This window comes from Nematostella vectensis, chromosome 8 (assembly GCF_932526225.1).
Source record: "Nematostella vectensis chromosome 8, jaNemVect1.1, whole genome shotgun sequence".
NCBI classification, from domain to species: domain Eukaryota; kingdom Metazoa; phylum Cnidaria; class Anthozoa; order Actiniaria; family Edwardsiidae; genus Nematostella; species Nematostella vectensis.
The window spans coordinates 2,807,513-2,830,887 of NC_064041.1; the positions used below are offsets into that span (position 1 = coordinate 2,807,513).

A 23,375-nucleotide genomic window follows, 5' to 3' on the forward strand; every position below is an offset into this window, starting at 1 on the left:
CTTGCTGATTTAGTGTCCATAATATAACACCCCTTGCTGATTTAGTGTCCATAATATAACACCCAATTGCTGATTTAGTGTCCATAATATAACACCCCCTTACTGATATAGTGTCCATAATATAACACCCCATTACTGGTATAGTGTCCATAATATAACACCCAATTGCTGATTTAGTACGCATTATTACACCCCTTGCTGATATAGTGCCCATAATATAACACCCCCTTGCTGATTTAGTGTCCATAATATAACACCCCTTGCTGATTTAGTATGCATTATTACACCCCTTGCTGATTTAGTGTCCATAATATAACACCCCCTTGCTGATTTAGTGTCCATAATATAACACCCAATTGCTGATTTAGTGTCCATAATATAACACCCAATTGCTCATATAGTGCCCATAATATAACACCTTCTTGCTGATTTAGTGTCCATAATATAACAACACCCCCTTGTGATTTAGTGTCCATAATATAACACCCAATTGCTGATTTAGTGTCCATAATATAACACCCCCTTGCTGATATAGTGTCCATAAAATAACACCCAATTGCTGATTTAGTGTCCATAATATAACACCCAATTGCTGATTTAGTGTCCATAATATAACACCCCCTTGCTGATTTAGTGTCCATAATATAACACCCCTTGCTGATTTAGTGTCCATAATATAACACCCCTTGCTGATTTAGTGTTTATAATATAACACCCAATTGCTGATTTAGTGTCCATAATATAACACCCAATTGCTGATTTAGTGTCCATAATATAACACCCAATTGCTGATTTAGTGTCCATAATATAACACCCCTTTGCTGATTTAGTGTCCATAATATAACACCCCCTTGCTGATTTAGTGTCTATAATATAACACCCAATTGCTGATTTAGTGTCCATAATATAACACCCAATTGCTGATATAGTGTCCATAATATAACACCCCCTTGCTGATTTAGTGTCCATAATATAACACCTTGCTGATTTAGTGCCCATAATATAACACCCCCTTGCTGATTTAGTGTCCATAATATAACACCCCTTTGCTGATTTAGTGTCCATAATATAACACCCCCTTGCTGATTTAGTGTCCATAATATAGCACCCCTTTGCTGATTTAGTGTCCATAATATAACACCCCATTGCTGATTTAGTGCCCATAATATAACACCCCTTGCTGATTTAGTGTTCATAATATAACACCCAATTGCTGATTTAGTGTCCATAATATAACACCCCCTTGCTGATTAAGTACGCATTTTTACACCCCTTGCTGATTTAGTGTCCATAATTAAACACCCCCTTGCTGATTTAGTGTCCATAATATAACACCCAATTGCTGATTTAGTGTCCATAATATAACACCCCCTTGCTGATTTAGTGTCCATAATATAACACCCCTTGCTGATTTAGTGTTTATAATATAACACCCAATTGCTGATTTAGTGTCCATAATATAACACCCAATTGCTGATTTAGTGTCCATAATATAACACCCAATTGCTGATTTAGTGTCCATAATATAACACCCCCTTGCTGATTTAGTGTCCATAATATAACACCCCTTGCTGATTTAGTGTCCATAATATAACACCCAATTGCTGATTTAGTGTCCATAATATAACACCCCCTTACTGATATAGTGTCCATAATATAACACCCCATTACTGGTATAGTGTCCATAATATAACACCCAATTGCTGATTTAGTACGCATTATTACACCCCTTGCTGATATAGTGCCCATAATATAACACCCCCTTGCTGATTTAGTGTCCATAATATAACACCCCTTGCTGATTTAGTATGCATTATTACACCCCTTGCTGATTTAGTGTCCATAATATAACACCCCCTTGCTGATATAGTGTTGATAATATCCATGATCCCCACAATCGACCCCATGAACGCCACCATCATAATCATCATCATGGGCATCATACGCCCCCATCACACTGCCCGCCACCTCACTGCCTATCATCTCATTGCCCGCCACCAATGCAACACTACCCGCTCCCACATGGGGCTACCATCCCCAAGCACCCTACCCTGGACATTCACCACAATCGGGACAGCCCTACTATCCAGGCAGCCAGCCCCCTCCCCCTAGGGATGCATACCCTCCCCCTGACGGGGCATACCCACAAGCTGGGAGTGTATACCCATCCGCACCTGGTGCCTCTGGGGGATACCCTGGATATGGGGCCCAGCCACCCCCTAACAGGTAAGTGAAGTCATCTAAAACAGTTTTGTGTTAAGTTATCTTTATTATAGAACACTGTCACATACACATTTACATACAACCTTTGTACTTAAGTGTCACTATGAATATATGCATTGGGATCCTGATTTAGTGTTTATAATATTGCACCCCTTGCTGATTTAGTAGGCATTATAACACCCCTTACTGATATGGTGTCCATAATATAACACCCAATTGCTGATAGTGTCCATAATATAACACCCCCTTGCTGATAGTGTCCATAATATAACACCCCTTGCTGATTTAATGTCCATAATATAACACCCAATTGCTGATATAGTGTCTATAATATAACACCCCTTGCTGATATAGTGTCCATAATATAACACCCCTTACTGATATGGTGTCCATGATATAACACCCCTTGCTGATAGTGTCTATAATATAACACCCCTTGCTGATATAGTGTCCATAATATAACACCCCTTACTGATATAGTGTCCATAATATAACACCCCTTACTGATATGGTGTCCATGATATAACACCCCTTGCTGATTTAGTGTCCATAATATAACACCCCTTACTGATATGGTGTCCATGATATAACACCCCTTACTGATATGGTGTCCATGATATAACACCCCTTACTGATATGGTGTCCATAATATAACACCCCTTACTGATATGGTATCCATAATATAACACCCCTTACTGATATGGTATCCATAATATAACACCCCTTGCTGATATGGTATCCATAATATAACACCCCTTACTGATATGGTGTCCATGATATAACACCCCTTACTGATATGGTGTCCATGATATAACACCCCTTACTGATATGGTGTCCATAATATAACACCCCTTACTGATATAGTGTCCATAATATAACACCCCTTGCTGATTTAGTGTCCATAATATAACACCCCCTTAATGATATGGTGTCCATAATATAACACCCAATTGCTGATTTAGTGTCCATAATATAACACCCCCTTGCTGATATAGTGTTGATAATATAACACCCCCTTGCTGATTTAGTGTCCATAATATAAAACCCAATTGCTGATTTAGTGTCCATAATATAACACCCCCTTGCTGATATAGTGTCTATAATATAACACCCAATTGCTGATTTAGTGTCCATAATATAACACCCCCTTGCTGATTTAGTGTCCATAATATAAAACCCAATTGCTGATTTAGTGTCCATAATATAACACCCCCTTGCTGATTTAGTGTCTATAATATAACACCCAATTGCTGATTTAGTGTCCATAATATAACACCCAATTGTTGATTTAGTGTCCATAATATAAAACCCAATTGCTGATTTAGTACGCATTATTACACCCCTTGCTGATTTAGTGCCCAAAATATAACACCCCCTTGCTGATTTAGTGTCCATAATATAACACCCAATTGCTGATTTAGTGTCCATAATATAACACCCAATTGCTCATATAGTGCCCATAATATAACACCTTCTTGCTGATTTAGTGTCCATAATATAACAACACCCCCTTGTGATTTAGTGTCCATAATATAACACCCAATTGCTGATTTAGTGTCCATAATATAACACCCCCTTGCTGATATAGTGTCCATAATATAACACCGGGTCGCACGGACCGTTTTTCCAAATTCGTCTCAGCGCAATTTGCTGGGGATTTAATGTTATTATGAATTATGTATGGTGTAATGTATTTTGTAGTTAGCTGACCCTACCGGTAATTCAGTTGTAAAAGAACTGCAAACGGTTGAAATAAACGAGCATTATTATTATTATTATTATTACCCCCTTTCTGATTTAGTGTCCATAATATAACACCCAATTGCTGATTTAGTGTCCATAATATAACACCCCATTGCTGATATAGTGTCCATAATATAACACCCCCTTGCTGATTTAGTACCCATAATATAACACCCAATTGCTGATTTAGTGTCCATAATATAGCACCCCTTTGCTGATTTAGTGTTCATAATATAACACCCCTTTGCTGATTTAGTGTCCATAATATAACACCCAATTGCTGATTTAGTGTCCATAATATAACACCCCTTTGCTGATTTAGTGTCCATAATATAACACCCCATTGCTGATTTAGTGTCCATAATATAACACCCAATTGCTGATTTAGTGTCCATAATATAACACCCCTTTGCTGATTTAGTGTCCATAATATAACACCCAATTGCTGATATAGTGTCCATAATATAACACCCCCTTTCTGATTTAGTGTCCATAATATAACACCCAATTGCTGATTTAGTGTCCATAATATAACACCCCATTGCTGATTTAGTGTCCATAATTAAACACCCCCTTGCTGATTTAGTGTCCATAATATAACACCCCTTGCTGATTTAGTGTTTATAATATAACACCCCTTGCTGAATTAGTGTCCATAATATAACACCCAATTGCTGGTTTAGTGTCCATAATATAACACCCAATTGCTGATTTAGTGTCCATAATATAACACCCCCTTGCTGATTTGGTGTCCATAATATAACACCCCCTTACTGATATAGTGTCCATAATATAACACCCCATTACTGGTATAGTGTCCATAATATAACACCCAATTGCTGATTTAGTACGCATTATTACACCCCTTGCTGATATAGTGCCCATAATATAACACCCCCTTGCTGATAGTGTCTATAATATAACACCCCTTGCTGATATAGTATCCATAATATAACACCCCTTACTGATATGGTATCCATAATATAACACCCCTTGCTGATATGGTATCCATAATATAACACCCCTTACTGATATGGTGTCCATGATATAACACCCCTTACTGATATGGTGTCCATGATATAACACCCCTTACTGATATGGTGTCCATAATATAACACCCCTTACTGATATAGTGTCCATAATATAACACCCCTTGCTGATTTAGTGTCCATAATATAACACCCCCTTAATGATATGGTGTCCATAATATAACACCCAATTGCTGATTTAGTGTCCATAATATAACACCCCCTTGCTGATATAGTGTTGATAATATAACACCCCCTTGCTGATTTAGTGTCCATAATATAAAACCCAATTGCTGATTTAGTGTCCATAATATAACACCCCCTTGCTGATATAGTGTCTATAATATAACACCCAATTGCTGATTTAGTGTCCATAATATAACACCCCCTTGCTGATTTAGTGTCCATAATATAAAACCCAATTGCTGATTTAGTGTCCATAATATAACACCCCCTTGCTGATTTAGTGTCTATAATATAACACCCAATTGCTGATTTAGTGTCCATAATATAACACCCAATTGTTGATTTAGTGTCCATAATATAAAACCCAATTGCTGATTTAGTACGCATTATTACACCCCTTGCTGATTTAGTGCCCAAAATATAACACCCCCTTGCTGATTTAGTGTCCATAATATAACACCCAATTGCTGATTTAGTGTCCATAATATAACACCCAATTGCTCATATAGTGCCCATAATATAACACCTTCTTGCTGATTTAGTGTCCATAATATAACAACACCCCCTTGTGATTTAGTGTCCATAATATAACACCCAATTGCTGATTTAGTGTCCATAATATAACACCCCCTTGCTGATATAGTGTCCATAATATAACACCGGGTCGCACGGACCGTTTTTCCAAATTCGTCTCAGCGCAATTTGCTGGGGATTTAATGTTATTATGAATTATGTATGGTGTAATGTATTTTGTAGTTAGCTGACCCTACCGGTAATTCAGTTGTAAAAGAACTGCAAACGGTTGAAATAAACGAGCATTATTATTATTATTATTATTACCCCCTTTCTGATTTAGTGTCCATAATATAACACCCAATTGCTGATTTAGTGTCCATAATATAACACCCCATTGCTGATATAGTGTCCATAATATAACACCCCCTTGCTGATTTAGTACCCATAATATAACACCCAATTGCTGATTTAGTGTCCATAATATAGCACCCCTTTGCTGATTTAGTGTTCATAATATAACACCCCTTTGCTGATTTAGTGTCCATAATATAACACCCAATTGCTGATTTAGTGTCCATAATATAACACCCCTTTGCTGATTTAGTGTCCATAATATAACACCCCATTGCTGATTTAGTGTCCATAATATAACACCCAATTGCTGATTTAGTGTCCATAATATAACACCCCTTTGCTGATTTAGTGTCCATAATATAACACCCAATTGCTGATATAGTGTCCATAATATAACACCCCCTTTCTGATTTAGTGTCCATAATATAACACCCAATTGCTGATTTAGTGTCCATAATATAACACCCCATTGCTGATTTAGTGTCCATAATTAAACACCCCCTTGCTGATTTAGTGTCCATAATATAACACCCCTTGCTGATTTAGTGTTTATAATATAACACCCCTTGCTGAATTAGTGTCCATAATATAACACCCAATTGCTGGTTTAGTGTCCATAATATAACACCCAATTGCTGATTTAGTGTCCATAATATAACACCCCCTTGCTGATTTGGTGTCCATAATATAACACCCCCTTACTGATATAGTGTCCATAATATAACACCCCATTACTGGTATAGTGTCCATAATATAACACCCAATTGCTGATTTAGTACGCATTATTACACCCCTTGCTGATATAGTGCCCATAATATAACACCCCCTTGCTGATAGTGTCTATAATATAACACCCCTTGCTGATATAGTGTCCATAATATAACACCCCTTACTGATATGGTGTCCATAATATAACACCCCTTGCTGATATGGTATCCATAATATAACACCCCTTGCTGATATGGTGTCTATAATATAACACCCCTTGCTGATTTAGTGTCCATAATATAACACCCCTTGCTGATATAGTGTCCATAATATAACACCCCTTACTGATATGGTGTCCATAATATAACACCCCTTGCTGATATGGTATCCATAATATAACACCCCTTGCTGATATGGTGTCTATAATATAACACCCCTTGCTGATATAGTGTCCATAATATAACACCCAATTGTTGATTTAGTGTTTATAATATAAAACCCAATTGCTGATTTAGTACGCATTATTACACCCCTTGCTGATTTAGTGCCCAAAATATAACACCCCCTTGCTGATTTAGTGTCCATAATATAACACCCAATTGCTGATATAGTGCCCATAATATAACACCTTCTTGCTGATTTAGTGTCCATAATATAACAACACCCCCTTGTGATTTAGTGTCCATAATATAACACCCAATTGCTGATTTAGTGTCCATAATATAACACCCCCTTGCTGATATAGTGTCCATAATATAACACCCCCTTTCTGATTTAGTGTCCATAATATAACACCCCATTGCTGATATAGTGTCCATAATATAACACCCCCTTGCTGATATAGTGTCCATAATATAACACCCCCTTTCTGATTTAGTGTCCATAATATAACACCCAATTGCTGATTTAGTGTCCATAAGATAACACCCCATTGCTGATTTAGTGTCCATAATTAAACACCCCCTTGCTGATTTAGTGTCCATAATATAACACCCCTTGCTGATTTAGTGTTTATAATATAACACCCCTTGCTGAATTAGTGTCCATAATATAACACCCAATTGCTGATTTAGTGTCCATAATATAACACCCCCTTGCTGATTTAGTGTCCATAATATAACAACACCCCCTTGCTGATATAGTGTCCATAATATAACACCCCCTTTCTGATTTAGTGTCCATAATATAACACCCCATTGCTGATATAGTGTCCATAATATAACACCCCCTTGCTGATATAGTGTCCATAATATAACACCCAATTGCTGATTTAGTGTCCATAATATAACACCCCTTTCTGATTTAGTGTCCATAATATAACACCCAATTGCTGATTTAGTGTCCATAAGATAACACCCCATTGCTGATTTAGTGTCCATAATTAAACACCCCCTTGCTGATTTAGTGTCCATAATATAACACCCCTTGCTGATTTAGTGTTTATAATATAACACCCCTTGCTGAATTAGTGTCCATAATATAACACCCAATTGCTGGTTTAGTGTCCATAATATAACACCCAATTGCTGATTTAGTGTCCATAACATAACACCCCCTTGCTGATTTGGTGTCCATAATATAACACCCCCTTACTGATATAGTGTCCATAATATAACAACACCCAATTGCTGATTTAGTGTCCATAATATAACACCCAATTGCTGATTTAGTGTCCATAATATAACACCCCCTTGCTGATATAGTGTCCATAATATAACAACCCCCTTTCTGATTTAGTGTCCATAATATAACACCCAATTGCTGATTTAGTGTCCATAATATAACACCCCATTGCTGATATAGTGTCCATAATATAACACCCCCTTGCTGATTTAGTACCCATAATATAACACCCAATTGCTGATTTAGTGTCCATAATATAGCACCCCTTTGCTGATTTAGTGTTCATAATATAACACCCCTTTGCTGATTTAGTGTCCATAATATAACACCCAATTGCTGATTTAGTGTCCATAATATAACACCCCTTTGCTGATTTAGTGTCCATAATATAACACCCCATTGCTGATTTAGTGTCCATAATATAACACCCAATTGCTGATTTAGTGTCCATAATATAACACCCCTTTGCTGATTTAGTGTCCATAATATAACACCCAATTGCTGATATAGTGTCCATAATATAACACCCCCTTTCTGATTTAGTGTCCATAATATAACACCCAATTGCTGATTTAGTGTCCATAATATAACACCCCATTGCTGATTTAGTGTCCATAATTAAACACCCCCTTGCTGATTTAGTGTCCATAATATAACACCCCTTGCTGATTTAGTGTTTATAATATAACACCCCTTGCTGAATTAGTGTCCATAATATAACACCCAATTGCTGGTTTAGTGTCCATAATATAACACCCAATTGCTGATTTAGTGTCCATAATATAACACCCCCTTGCTGATTTGGTGTCCATAATATAACACCCCCTTACTGATATAGTGTCCATAATATAACACCCCATTACTGGTATAGTGTCCATAATATAACACCCAATTGCTGATTTAGTACGCATTATTACACCCCTTGCTGATATAGTGCCCATAATATAACACCCCCTTGCTGATAGTGTCTATAATATAACACCCCTTGCTGATATAGTGTCCATAATATAACACCCCTTACTGATATGGTGTCCATAATATAACACCCCTTGCTGATATGGTATCCATAATATAACACCCCTTGCTGATATGGTGTCTATAATATAACACCCCTTGCTGATTTAGTGTCCATAATATAACACCCCTTGCTGATATAGTGTCCATAATATAACACCCCTTACTGATATGGTGTCCATAATATAACACCCCTTGCTGATATGGTATCCATAATATAACACCCCTTGCTGATATGGTGTCTATAATATAACACCCCTTGCTGATATAGTGTCCATAATATAACACCCAATTGTTGATTTAGTGTTTATAATATAAAACCCAATTGCTGATTTAGTACGCATTATTACACCCCTTGCTGATTTAGTGCCCAAAATATAACACCCCCTTGCTGATTTAGTGTCCATAATATAACACCCAATTGCTGATTTAGTGTCCATAATATAACACCCAATTGCTCATATAGTGCCCATAATATAACACCTTCTTGCTGATTTAGTGTCCATAATATAACAACACCCCCTTGTGATTTAGTGTCCATAATATAACACCCAATTGCTGATTTAGTGTCCATAATATAACACCCCCTTGCTGATATAGTGTCCATAATATAACACCCCCTTTCTGATTTAGTGTCCATAATATAACACCCCATTGCTGATATAGTGTCCATAATATAACACCCCCTTGCTGATATAGTGTCCATAATATAACACCCCCTTTCTGATTTAGTGTCCATAATATAACACCCAATTGCTGATTTAGTGTCCATAAGATAACACCCCATTGCTGATTTAGTGTCCATAATTAAACACCCCCTTGCTGATTTAGTGTCCATAATATAACACCCCTTGCTGATTTAGTGTTTATAATATAACACCCCTTGCTGAATTAGTGTCCATAATATAACACCCAATTGCTGATTTAGTGTCCATAATATAACACCCCCTTGCTGATTTAGTGTCCATAATATAACAACACCCCCTTGCTGATATAGTGTCCATAATATAACACCCCCTTTCTGATTTAGTGTCCATAATATAACACCCCATTGCTGATATAGTGTCCATAATATAACACCCCCTTGCTGATATAGTGTCCATAATATAACACCCAATTGCTGATTTAGTGTCCATAATATAACACCCCTTTCTGATTTAGTGTCCATAATATAACACCCAATTGCTGATTTAGTGTCCATAAGATAACACCCCATTGCTGATTTAGTGTCCATAATTAAACACCCCCTTGCTGATTTAGTGTCCATAATATAACACCCCTTGCTGATTTAGTGTTTATAATATAACACCCCTTGCTGAATTAGTGTCCATAATATAACACCCAATTGCTGGTTTAGTGTCCATAATATAACACCCAATTGCTGATTTAGTGTCCATAACATAACACCCCCTTGCTGATTTGGTGTCCATAATATAACACCCCCTTACTGATATAGTGTCCATAATATAACACCCCATTACTGGTATAGTGTCCATAATATAACACCCAATTGCTGATTTAGTACGCATTATTACACCCCTTGCTGATATAGTGCCCATAATATAACACCCCCTTGCTGATTTAGTGTCCATAATATAACACCCCTTGCTGATTTAGTATGCATTATTACACCCCTTGCTGATTTAGTGCCATAATTTAACACCCCTTGCTGATTTAGTGTCCATAATATAACACCCAATTGCTGATTTAGTGTCCATAATATAACACCCCCTTGCTGATTTAGTGTTCATAATATAACACCCAATTGCTGATTTAGTGTCCATAATATAACACCCAATTGCTGATTTAGTGTCCATAATATAGCACCCCTTTGCTGATTTAGTGTCCATAATATAACACCCCTTTGCTGATTTAGTGTCCATAATATAACACCCAATTGCTGATTTAGTGTCCATAATATAACACCCCTTGCTGAATTAGTGCCCATAATATAACACCCCTTGCTGATTTAGTGTCCATAATATAACACCTTGCTGATTTAGTGTCCATAATATAACACCCCTTTGCTGATTTAGTGTCCATAATATAACACCCCCTTGCTGATTTAGTGTCTATAATATAACACCCAATTGCTGATTTAGTGTCCATAATATAACACCCAATTGCTGATATAGTGTCCATAATATAACACCCCCTTGCTGATTTAGTGTCCATAATATAACACCTTGCTGATTTAGTGCCCATAATATAACACCCCCTTGCTGATTTAGTGTCCATAATATAACACCCCTTTGCTGATTTAGTGTCCATAATATAACACCCCCTTGCTTATTTAGTGTCCATAATATAGCACCCCTTTGCTGATTTAGTGTCCATAATATAACACCCCATTGCTGATTTAGTGCCCATAATATAACACCCCTTGCTGATTTAGTGTTCATAATATAACACCCAATTGCTGATTTAGTGTCCATAATATAACACCCAATTGCTGATTTAGTGTCCATAATATAACACCCAATTGCTGATTTAGTGCCCATAGTATAACACCCCTTTTCTGATTTAGTGTCCATAATACTTAATTGCTGATTTAGTGCCCATAATATAACACCCCTTGCTGATTTAGTGTCATAATATAACACCCAATTGCTGATTTAGTGTCCATAATATAACACCCAATTGCTGATTTAGTGCCCATAAAATAGCACCCCTTGCTGATTTAGTGTCCATAATATAACACCCTGCTGATTTAGTGTCCATAATATAACACCCCTTGCTGATTTAGTGCCCATAATATAACACCCCCTTGCTGATTTAGTGTCCATAATATAACACCCCTTTGCTGATTTAGTGTCCATAATATAACACCCCCTTGCTTATTTAGTGTCCATAATATAGCACCCCTTTGCTGATTTAGTGTCCATAATATAACACCCCATTGCTGATTTAGTGCCCATAATATAACACCCCTTGCTGATTTAGTGTTCATAATATAACACCCAATTGCTGATTTAGTGTCCATAATATAACACCCCTTGCTGATTTAGTGTTTATAATATAACACCCAATTGCTGATTTAGTGTCCATAATATAACACCCAATTGCTGATTTAGTGTCCATAATATAACACCCAATTGCTGATTTAGTGCCCATAATATAACACCCCTTGCTGATTTAGTGTCATAATATAACACCCAATTGCTGATTTAGTGTCCATAATATAACACCCAATTGCTGATTTAGTGCCCATAAAATAGCACCCCTTGCTGATTTAGTGTCCATAATATAACACCCTGCTGATTTAGTGTCCATAATATAACACCCCTTGCTGATTTAGTGTCCATCATATAACACCCCCTTGCTGATTTAGTGTCCATCATATAGCACCCCATTGTTGACTTAGTGTCCATAATAACTTATAATTTTATTTAAATGTAAACAAAAGAAAGTACAAAAGAAAGATGCATGGCAGTGCTGAAGCTGTTGCAGAAGGTTCTAACGTTTAATATAACATTGGCAAAGTTTTTTTTGCAGATGAGCGAGTTAAACCTACTGACACGTTGAGTAGCAAGGGAGGGGAGGGGGCAGTACTTGGCGGTACTACAGGTGCGTAGGCCATCATAAGCAAGTAGCTCAGGTTCACAATATGAAACACCACCTCGATCATTTTACATTGTTTTAGACATCTGCCCTTCCCCCCCCCCTTCTCCCTCCTTTGCAGATCTTACTGTTATGGGTCAAGAAAGATGCTGTACAAACAACTGCTATTACAATTATTGGCATTGAAATAATTTTTATTCAATTTAATCTTTACATAAACAAACATTTTGTGATTGCATATTTTTCTCATTTATTGTCTCAATCAAATTTTACTTTTAATAAAATATATTCTAAGGTCAATCAGATTTTGAAGAGTCTTCTAGTTTCTTTGAATACTGTTTATTATTTCAATTATAGTAAATCATATCCATCTTTCCATTTTTCCTTCCTTCATTAGCATCTGTTGAGTAAAGCAAACAAATGCATATACTCACTGACAAGATTTGAATCGCTGGGATTTATTGCTCTACCTATGAATTTACAAGTTATACTTTAACAGATTTACACAATAATCACTTTTTTAAATTCTCAAGTAAAGGAAAAGTTATTGGAAAGAAGAGGCAAGTTCAGGCATTGAGGCATGTGTGAGAGAATATGAATCATTGTCTTTTCTTGGATGTTTATAACACTGCAACCAGAATGTTTGTTTTGACCATATCACCTGCAAGATTTGCAAACTAAACGTATCTCAACAATTCTCAATACATGAATTCTTGTTTGTGATTTGTCAGAAGACAATAAACATTCCACACATACTTTGAATCTAAGGTTTTATTTTATCCACAAAACAGCATTGCAAGCTTATAGTACTTAGTTATTAGTTTAAAGAAAATAAACCTATGTATTGAATGTATGGAATCACACACAAAAAATCCTACAACAATTTTTTTCTGGCCTATGTATTGTCTTTCTTACCTCACATGTCTAGTATGGTGGTGGAGCACTTCCATAGCCAGGGTAGCCCCCTGGAGGAGGGTATCCACCATGCTCTGGGGGAGGATGAATTCCAGGCTGTGGATACCCCCCTGGGGGAAATTGACCTCCTGGCTGAGGGTACCCCCCTGGGGGAAATTGACCTCCTGGCTGAGGGTACCCCCCTGGGGGAAATTGACCTCCTGGCTGAGGGTACCCGCCTGGGGGAAATTGACCTCCTGGCTGAGGGTATCCACCTTGGGAGTGGTTTGCTTTGTATGTCTGACCATAGGGGCTGAACTGTAAAAGAATCTTTATTAGTCTCCTTCGCAGCTAATCTGACCCCTGTCACACAATATGTAACGCAACTACAATCTTCAACAAAAGTAAGTGGGACACTTCCCATACGAACAACCGCCAACCCTCTCCCCCCGATTAATATTGGTTAGAGGCGATTTTTCAGCTCAAAACACAAGCAGTAGCAAGGTGATCATTTGCCCTCCAACATTGAGAAAGGGGGAGGGAAAGTGCTCATTAGTTTTGTAACAGATTGTAGGTTGCTTAACAAGGTCAAGTAATAGTAAATCACCTGAGTTATCTAAGCAATGTCGATTAATCTATGCTTGTTACACTCCAAGTCCTCTTACCAGTAGTTTGACCTCAAACATTGCAGGCTCAGTTCCTGCATACACTGACGCAGGGGGCATCACGCTTCCCTTGCTATCAACACCGACATGTTGTCCTGGCAACATACAGGGTTCCAATGACATGAATTGATTTGGAGCCTCTCGCAAGTAGAAGTGACAGTACGTATCAAACCACTAAGTAGAAAGAAGAAAAGGTTAGGGTTTCACCGATCGTCAAGGTCATCTCTCCATTATCATCCATCGCCATCATTTTCACTATTATCAATATCATCGACACGCCCAAAGAAAAGCTTACAAGAAAGCCGATGGTGATCTTAGTGTTCTTTTAAAAAGACTGAACACAGTTGCAATTACAATTCCATAACTATAATAACCATGCAGGTTTGACGGTCTTAATCGGTCAGATAAACACATTATTTTGGTGTATTCTCATAACATTAACTGGATGGGAGGGATTAAAAAAATGCACTTTCTGGATTTGGAACAGGCTGCACCGTTTATTCAAGGTCAAAATGTATTGAGTAGGCAAACTAGATTCTATTTATAAATCTATTTCATTGAAAATGAGTGGCTGTTTAGACGGGTTGAATAAAATTGGAAGGTTTGACAATAATTTGTTACACTCTTATATACTCTCATATTTCCTTTCTTGATACCAGCTTTGTCACCGAAATCCTTGTTATCATCATCATCTGTTTTTCTTCTTTAATCGTCAGCATCATTGATGTTATCACCATCATCATCACCATATCACTAATCATCGACGCCATCACTATTCTTCTGAGCATCACCATCATGATCATGGTATCACAATAATAATCATTATTCCATGTAATTGTCATCATCATTAGGGTGATTTAGATCCACGAAGCCGGCAAGAGGACGCCGCCTCGCGCACGTTCGATTGCGCGCGCACGCTAATTTTTGCCGGCGTCTTGTCCTGAAGAGGACGTGAAAAAGCATGAAATGCCGTCCCGAACAGGGGCCGGTTCCTGAAAGGCCGATTAACTTAACCCTAGATCCGCGAATAATCCCGGGTTAAAATTCGCTAATCGTGGGTTAGCTAACCTACGGATAACTCACCGTTCCCGAAAGCCGAAAGTAATCCCCCGATTTGCTAACCCTGGATTAAGCGAATGAAAAACTGGTTTGATGAGTAAAATTCACACAGGATACTCACAGTAGATCAACTCAAATATTTATCTTTGGTGATTTTATTTTCGCAGAGAAGCCCCAAAACACCTCTTCATCGCCTGTAATTACCTCCATTTCATTGCAAAAAATGTCATTTGCAGGATTCGAGTTTAGTGCGTGACACTAGCGAAACAGGTTTATTTTAATTATAAATTTCATGTAACTTTCTGTCTATCCCAGCACAATTTTCGAGCCAGCATCGCAACGAAGGTCGCATAACAAAGCGAAATGTTAGGACATTTTATCCCTACATTGTTTTTGTGTAACGTCTTATTTGTCGGCAACTACATTTTATGAAACTTTAGTTCTACTACAAAGTTTGGGAAGCCTATGTTACGCCAACTAAACCGTAGGTTAGCGAGTTAACCCACCTCGCGAGCAGGGTTAGATTTTACCTCCAGACTAACCCAGAGTTAATGCTAATGAGCCTTTCGGGGACAGAACTAATCCAGGGGTAAAAATTTAATCATGGTTAGGGCAAATTTAACCCTGGGTTAGCGATAATCGGCTTTTCAGGAACCGGCCCCAGGACGCGACGCCGGCAAGAAAAGCGTGCGCGCGCAACCGAAAGTGCGCGAGGCGGCGTCTTTTTCCGGCGTCGTGGATCTAAATCACCCTATTTACTACTACCACGACCATCATCATTATCGTCTAGACCACACCAGAAGCTTCATCTTTACCACAAAGTATTAATAATAATCATTATCATGACATCATCGTCACCTATAGCCTGTAAATTATCACAAATATCACACTTTCATTGTCACCTACATAATCATCTATCATTCATTCATGTTTTACCTTCCCGCGGAAATATCCTTCCTAGAGACCAAGGTAGAAATGATAATCATGACATCATCATCCTGGACATGATCATAACTATCACACTATCATCGTCACCTACATACATCATCGTCCCTATCACCCATCACTCATGTTTGTTTTACCTTCCCGCGGAGATAACCTCCCTCAAGGCCAAGGTAGAAATGGGGATGTGCAATACTGTTCAGTGCGACCACATCAGCTCCAATCTGGACGACCATAAACTGGGCTGTGGGGAAAGAAAAAAGTCGGAGACTTCATATCAGGCATGTAGCTTGGAGTGGGCGCACTGCGGGCAACAAAGAATATTCAGATCATGGAATTTTTGCATTTAATACAGACAGACGGGCGGACGGACCGACCGACCTTTTCACAACGTAAAGAAAGACGAAATAAAAGAATATCGTCCTGACACTTACGTTCGAAACTAACGAAATTACTCACATTCAGGGGCCGGTCCAGGGGCGGGGATAACCCTCAGTTGATTCACAGTCACCCAACTCTCGTCACCATCGTCATATTTAACATGATATTGAGGCTCATACATCTGATCTTTGTTGACGGCGTCAACCGTTCCCAGGTAGTACTTCTCTTTTCCAGGCCACGCAGCGATAACACGGGTGCCGCGGCCAACAGAGCCTGGGTTGGGGGTACTGTCGAGAATGACAGCAGCCGTGATGTCACTTGGGTCATGCGCAATACGATCTCCATCGTCGTACTTGATCTCGATCTTGTGGCCCACGCGTTCCACGGTGCCGAGGTAGAACTGGCCATTGGTCCACCGAGCGTAAACACGCGCCCCAACTGGAGAGATCCAAAACAAGAAATGTCAGATTAAGGATATTTCAGCCATTAGGGACCTGAAGCAATGACGACGTTAACATGGGATTTGATTCAGAATTTAACAGCAGCACGTGAAAATGCGTCTTGTCTCCGTACATTTCAGCCGTTTTCCCAAAAAAAAACACGACGTGAAAACTCCAGCTTTCACGGTTAATTGAGGACGCGGACGTTTGCACTGTAAACTCCTCTTACCACGTTCGCTACTGTGGAAATAATGTCCTTAGTTTATTTTTATCTGTCTCTGACTATAACGTTTTGCTTATTCTATTGCAATTAAATTGAAATTGGTCGCCAAACGCGAACGCATCTTTTTTGATCTCGTTGTCTAAGCCGTCGTCGTCGCCCTTGCTTAAGGTTCCTTTTCTCATTTATTTTATTCATAGGGAATTTAAGCAAATAGGACGGCAGGGAAAAAGAACCTTTAACCTTATATATAAAAAATCAAACAAGGATACTCTAGTTTTCAGCTCACGCATTTCAGTTCATGCTAGAACGTGTGGTCGTGGTTTGGAGGAAAACGGCTGAAATGTATCAGACAGAGTGCATTTTACGTCTGTCTGTTTGAATTTTTATTTGTTTTCCGCCGTTGTCGTTCGCGTTACCGTCATCTGGCTAAGTTCCCAAAGTGAATCACGCATACCGTCTTTCGGACGACAACGAGTGGGAACAGATAACGAGTCATGTGACATACACAGATTTTCCCTATCGGGTTGATATATGATAGTCATTGGAATATTCACCTACCTTCATCCGCACGCATGGGCAGAAGCCTCACTTTGTCGCAGTTCACCCAGCCCTTGTCCCCATCGTCATAAGTCACGTGATAACGAGGCGCATACGGATTGGTCGAATCTATCTGCGTCACACGCCCTTTATAGTAATGGCAACGCCCCTCGAATGCGGCGATCACTCGTGCACCGATTGGCACGTGCGTGGGGTTGGGTACAAGGTCCACGATCACCGCGCTTACGTCACCAAGGTCATGTGATATGTTGTCGCCATCGTCGAAGGTCACATGGATCTTGCCATCTCTCACGTCAGTTACGCGCCCGAGGAAGTAGCGCCCATCTGACCAGCGGCCCCACACCATACAACCAACTGAACAGTGAATGTACAGCGTAGGTGGTTAATTTATAATTAATAACAATGATAATAGTAGTAGCAGCGTTATTAATCACCTGATATAGCATCTTTAAAAAAATAATATCATCAAAAAACTAATCACAGAAGATTTACACAAATAAAATATAACAAAAACAGCAAAGTTTGTTTGAGGATGTCATATCAACATGTTCGTGAACCATATCATTATTGGCCATTTATTTATAGGATCTACTTATTCTCGAATATACATAATTTACATACGTATTCTTATTGTGTCCTTCATGTCTTTTTCCTGCAATCTTTCTTACCATACATATAATACTAAGCAATCAGAGCATCACTTCGAGCACAATGCATTTATTTTTTATTGCCAATTGTATAGTTTATTTATTTATAGGATCTACTTTATTCTCGAATATACAAAATTTACACACGTATTCTTATTGTGTCCTTCATGTCTTTTTCCTGCAATCTTTCTTACCATACATATAATACTAAGCAATCAGAGCATCACTTCGAGCACAATGCATTTATTTTCTATTGCCAATTGTTTTTACGAACATTATTTGTCTAGATCCAGGGGTTGATCCAGAATTTCAAAATGGGGGTTGAATAATGGCCGTATAGACGGCTTATAACTAATCCAGAGGTTCTTGGTAGGTCGCATAGATCTAACAATACACTTCATGCTGAATTCAAGGATTTGTCGCGTCAGCGAGGTTAGGCATTAATTTTCTTCAATATAATACTCAAAAAGGGGGCTGCACAATGCTAAAGTTGTGACTGAACTGACTAAAGATGGAGATGAAAAGTATGTCAAGACTGATGTCCTGAAAGCCATAGACTCTCCTGAATTTTCTCCAACAGGAACATCAACGATGGTTGATGTGCCTATTAGTATGTACTTTGGTCAACTCAACGTATCACCACTGTTAGTTAACTGTATAGTTTCATAGGAGCAACTGGTGGATCTTGTTCAGTGGACAATTTCAGCTGCATTGCTTAAAAGTTCACATCAGAATATGTTGCCAAATGGTTGTCAAAAAGCGATGAGAATTGGCCACCAGTTGACGTCCGGGAGGCAATAATTGAAAAAGGGTTTCACGTTGTATCCAAAAATGCACCAGATTTGAGAAACACATGGCGTCTATCCACGTCTACTGCAGAACAGTTATTGTTTAAAAACGCCATGACTGCGTTTCAAAAGCTTGTGTATCTGGCCTTGAAGACTGTTTTGTATTCACATCTGAAACACGGAGAGTGCCAGTTCACTAAAATCGGAGAAGAAAACCCAGAAATACTCATCACTTCCTTCATACCTAATCAAAACTGTTTTTGCGCGACAAAAGTCGCAAGGAAGCCCATTTCTGGAAGCAGGAAGATAATGGAAGGTTTTGTCACGCTTTTAAAGAGGTATTTGAGCTACTTGGCCGTAAGTTAACCTCGAAAGTGTGCGATAGTTTCTTGGTCCCCGGCATTAATGTCCTTGTGATTGTCGGGGTTATCTCAGAGGACAAATATGACACCATCAAAAGCAAAGTGCAAGAAATCGGCACAGATCCACAACTATATTTCCCGACTAATGTTAGGACGATGGAGGTACTCACTTCCAATTATGATCTGTTTATAAAGACTATTTGCAACATGGACTATCGCAGGCATAAGGTGCCATCAGCTCCGAGAGAAATAGATGCTCTCATGCTTGGTGCATAGAACCGTTCATGAAAAACATCAGGGTCGTTTGCATAAAGTGTCTTTTAAAACAAATAATAATAATAATAATAAAGTGTCTTTTAAAACAAATAATAATAATAATAAAGTGTCTTTTAAAACAGCGGTAGCGGATCAGGCGAGGGAAATGAGTAACCTCGTTTATTTTCGGGTCGCCGACATTAGATGGCTTCAACCCCCCCCCCCCTGGAAAAAATCTCGTTCTTCTTATAAATAGTATCTCCTAAAGACACGCACCAAGCAACTAACAAACTCTAGGGATTTAATTGCCATTGTTTATATCTTGGAGTCAATCTTTTCTGGGGGGATGGGAGGACTTAAAATTTGCTTGTCAGATATTTTCGTACATTTTCAGAAATTCACTTCCAATCCATTTCTCCGATTACTTCTTTTACAAGACAAAAGATAAGCTATTTTCACATAAGCCGACAACTTTTAAACCATATTCGTAATCTGTTGATGTCCGATATCCCAACTTACAAAACGTTAAAAGTTCGGCCGACAAAAAATAAAACCTCTTAACTGTTATCTCTCCTTCAAAGGCTGCAGGGCCCAATTGATGACAGTTACACTACGGAAGAGCGCTTGTTTCAACTAGGCGTCACGCAACTGTGGGAAAGAGCAAACCACTTGAAATGCCAATTTCACGAAGGAGGCAAGCGTTATTTTCAGCATGTTGAGCGCGGATTCTGTATCAAGATGTACGGACGATTGACAACTGCAGCCTGCTATGAGATACAGGACTTTGAGGAGGAAATGATATCATCACATAGGCGAGAAGTGGACGATGGAAGGAAAGCAAATCAAACATTTCACACCGAGAAAAATCCCCCATGCCAAACCCGTCATTGTCACCTGTGGCGAGGAAACGTACAAAATTCGCGACAGAAAATTTGTGAAGCTAGATCTCTATGGACGTATTCTAAAGTGCTTCAGACTCAAAATGACAATCAAGAACTGGACAAGATTTCCCAGGAGGTGATTCCGGAATGGTCCGGGCATCCTGTGATATTAAAGGAAATGTCCATGACGCAGGCGAGCAACCCTGTGAAGAATTACACACTGTGTTTACTGTCCGAGATGGCACGGATGAAGATTATAGGAAATGCTGTGGTCTCACATGTGTAATTTTATCCCATAAAGTGTACAAATTTCAGAGCATACTAAGGGAAGGAATAACACCAATGTGAATAGAAAGAGCGAAAAGGCTGAAAGAAATATATACCAAAATTATATAACATATAAAATTCCCTCAACTTGCATTTTCATGAACTAAAGAGGAATATACCATATTCTAAAAGAAAAGAAAGGGATCCCCCTACTCTTCTCTATTTGGAAACTCTGATCGCCCCCTAGAAGGCGGTGATAGAGAAGATGATGGTGGTGGCGATGGTGATAGCGGTGGGTGGGTAATGGTTATGGTTATGATGGTTATGGTGATGGAGATGGAGATGATAGTGACGACGATGATGATGGCGATACAGCAGTCAGTATAGACTGGCGGTGTTTAATCTAAGTGATAGCGACATCCATGGCAAAGATTTGCGAAATCCTACTCATTTGCAAAATACACAGTAGAATCACGTTAGCCTAGATACTCTATCCTCTTGCCAACCTGAACTCGGATATCTCTATTCCCTCACTTAACCAAACTCGGATGACTCTATTCCCTCACTAAACCAAAGTCGGATGACTCTATCCCCTCGCTAAACCAAACTAGGTTAACTCTATCCCCCAGATAAGAAACATCCATTGTTGTGGAAACCACCGTCCCCTCCCCTTCTTATGATAATCACTAAGACAAAAATACATCTCACCTTGCTCTCGTCGAAGCGGTACGCGTCGGACTTCGTCCAGATTGCACCAGATGCTAGCGCCATCGTCAAAGTTAAGCAGGAAGCGAGGGTGGGAGCTCATGACGGCAAGTGAGACACTTGCCGTCATAAGCTCTAACGTACCCCTTTACTTTAGAGAGTTGATTATTGAGTTCATATTTATTGCAATTATCCAATATTTAGAATTTTTGACATTAAAATTGATCTCCAGACTAGCTAGAGTTAGTTAGAAACTCAGTTAAAACATAATAAATTCGCCTTTGTCACCAACTTATGTTGTTGTTACTGTTAATCTAGGGGAAAAAATAGTTTGCACTAAAAGCTTACGCACTAAAACTTTCTGACCAAATTTAATTATCACGTTTTTAATTTCTTTGTGTTTGTTCGGATAAACCTTTTTTAGTTTCTTTATTTTTATTTCCTTTCTTACTCTTATTTAATTCAAGGAAAATAAAATAAAATATGCTGTACAAAATATTTTACCATTCTAGAAAAAAATATTTGAATAAATACATGAATAAAGTAATTAGAATAAAAACAGAGTTTTACAGCCGTCACTGGCGTTCTTTTCGGGTTTCCTGTGGTGTTTTGATGTGACATCACCCGAATCCCTCTTTTGCATCACAGCCAACCAAAAGAATCCCGAACAGAAAGCAGTGAACTGGGCTGATAGTTTTATATTTTGTCTTATAAGTGTGAAATATATTGTAATTATTATAATGCAGCTCTTATGCTATTGTAATTCTTTTTCTCAGGAACACCAAATTTAACTACTTAGTACTATTTAATAAATAGTGTTTCACAATTATATTGTTTGTGGTCTGATAATTATTGTGGTCTGATACTGTAATTAGATAGTACAACTCCTATGTTGAACTAGTAGAAATTAGAGTTTCTCAGCTTAAAATAGTAATCTGAGTTTTCCAAGATCGCTTAAGAATGAAACATAAAATATAGCAAAATTTGCCAAGATCGCCTAAAATTGCCCAAGACTACGGCGATCTTAAGACCCGGAGTAGGCCTATGAATATCGTGCTGTATAAAAGAATTAATACTCCAAAAACTGGAAATCGACTCTGCCAAATTTTCGTCTTTAATAAGACTTCTTCAGGGCAGACTGAAGAAGGTTAATCGTTACAAGCTTATTTACATCAGAATAGTGGCGCGAGACGCAAAAACATTACAACTGACAAAAACGCGCATTTTCTAGAATAGCGCGCGCTATGGATAAAAAGAATTTACACATCTCTACGTGGGTTCCTACTACAAAAAAAGTCATCACTATTAAGACCCCGCGGGTAGATAGACTTAAGCCGATAAGCCCACTGGGC

The 23,375-nt window shown here is 38.5% G+C and overlaps 2 protein-coding genes and 1 long non-coding RNA gene across 5 annotated transcripts; 2 read left to right on the forward strand and 1 right to left on the reverse strand.

Moving 5' to 3' along the window:
• The first annotated feature begins 1,816 nt into the window (after positions 1-1,816).
• LOC125570249 lies at positions 1,817-13,258 on the forward strand. The gene is made up of 2 exons (XR_007312598.1): positions 1,817-2,226; positions 12,891-13,258. It is a non-coding gene; the product is annotated as an uncharacterized LOC125570249 (long non-coding RNA).
• Positions 13,136-22,790, reverse strand: LOC116605099. 3 transcript variants are annotated; one of them, XR_007312593.1, is made up of 8 exons: positions 22,027-22,789; positions 18,119-18,472; positions 16,976-17,335; positions 16,657-16,760; positions 14,516-14,689; positions 13,872-14,168; positions 13,278-13,356; positions 13,136-13,232 (listed from the first exon to the last, which is right to left on the reverse strand). XR_007312593.1 is itself a non-coding variant. In XM_048731679.1 (8 exons), exons 1-7 carry the CDS (start codon positions 22,151-22,153, stop codon positions 13,881-13,883), a joined length of 1,371 nt encoding a protein of 456 aa, XP_048587636.1. In that variant the 5' UTR covers positions 22,154-22,790; the 3' UTR covers positions 13,136-13,356; positions 13,872-13,880. The 3 variants fall into 3 exon arrangements, 2 of the variants coding, with proteins under 2 accessions (XP_048587636.1, XP_048587635.1); XM_048731679.1 differs by having other exon boundaries at positions 13,136-13,356; positions 13,872-14,068; positions 14,105-14,168; positions 22,027-22,790; XM_048731678.1 differs by having other exon boundaries at positions 13,136-13,356.
• On the forward strand, positions 19,978-21,460 carry LOC125570247. The gene is made up of 2 exons (XM_048731680.1): positions 19,978-20,214; positions 20,753-21,460. Exons 1-2 carry the CDS (start codon positions 20,200-20,202, stop codon positions 21,335-21,337), a joined length of 600 nt encoding a protein of 199 aa, XP_048587637.1. The 5' UTR covers positions 19,978-20,199; the 3' UTR covers positions 21,338-21,460.
• Positions 22,791-23,375: the final 585 nt, after the last annotated feature.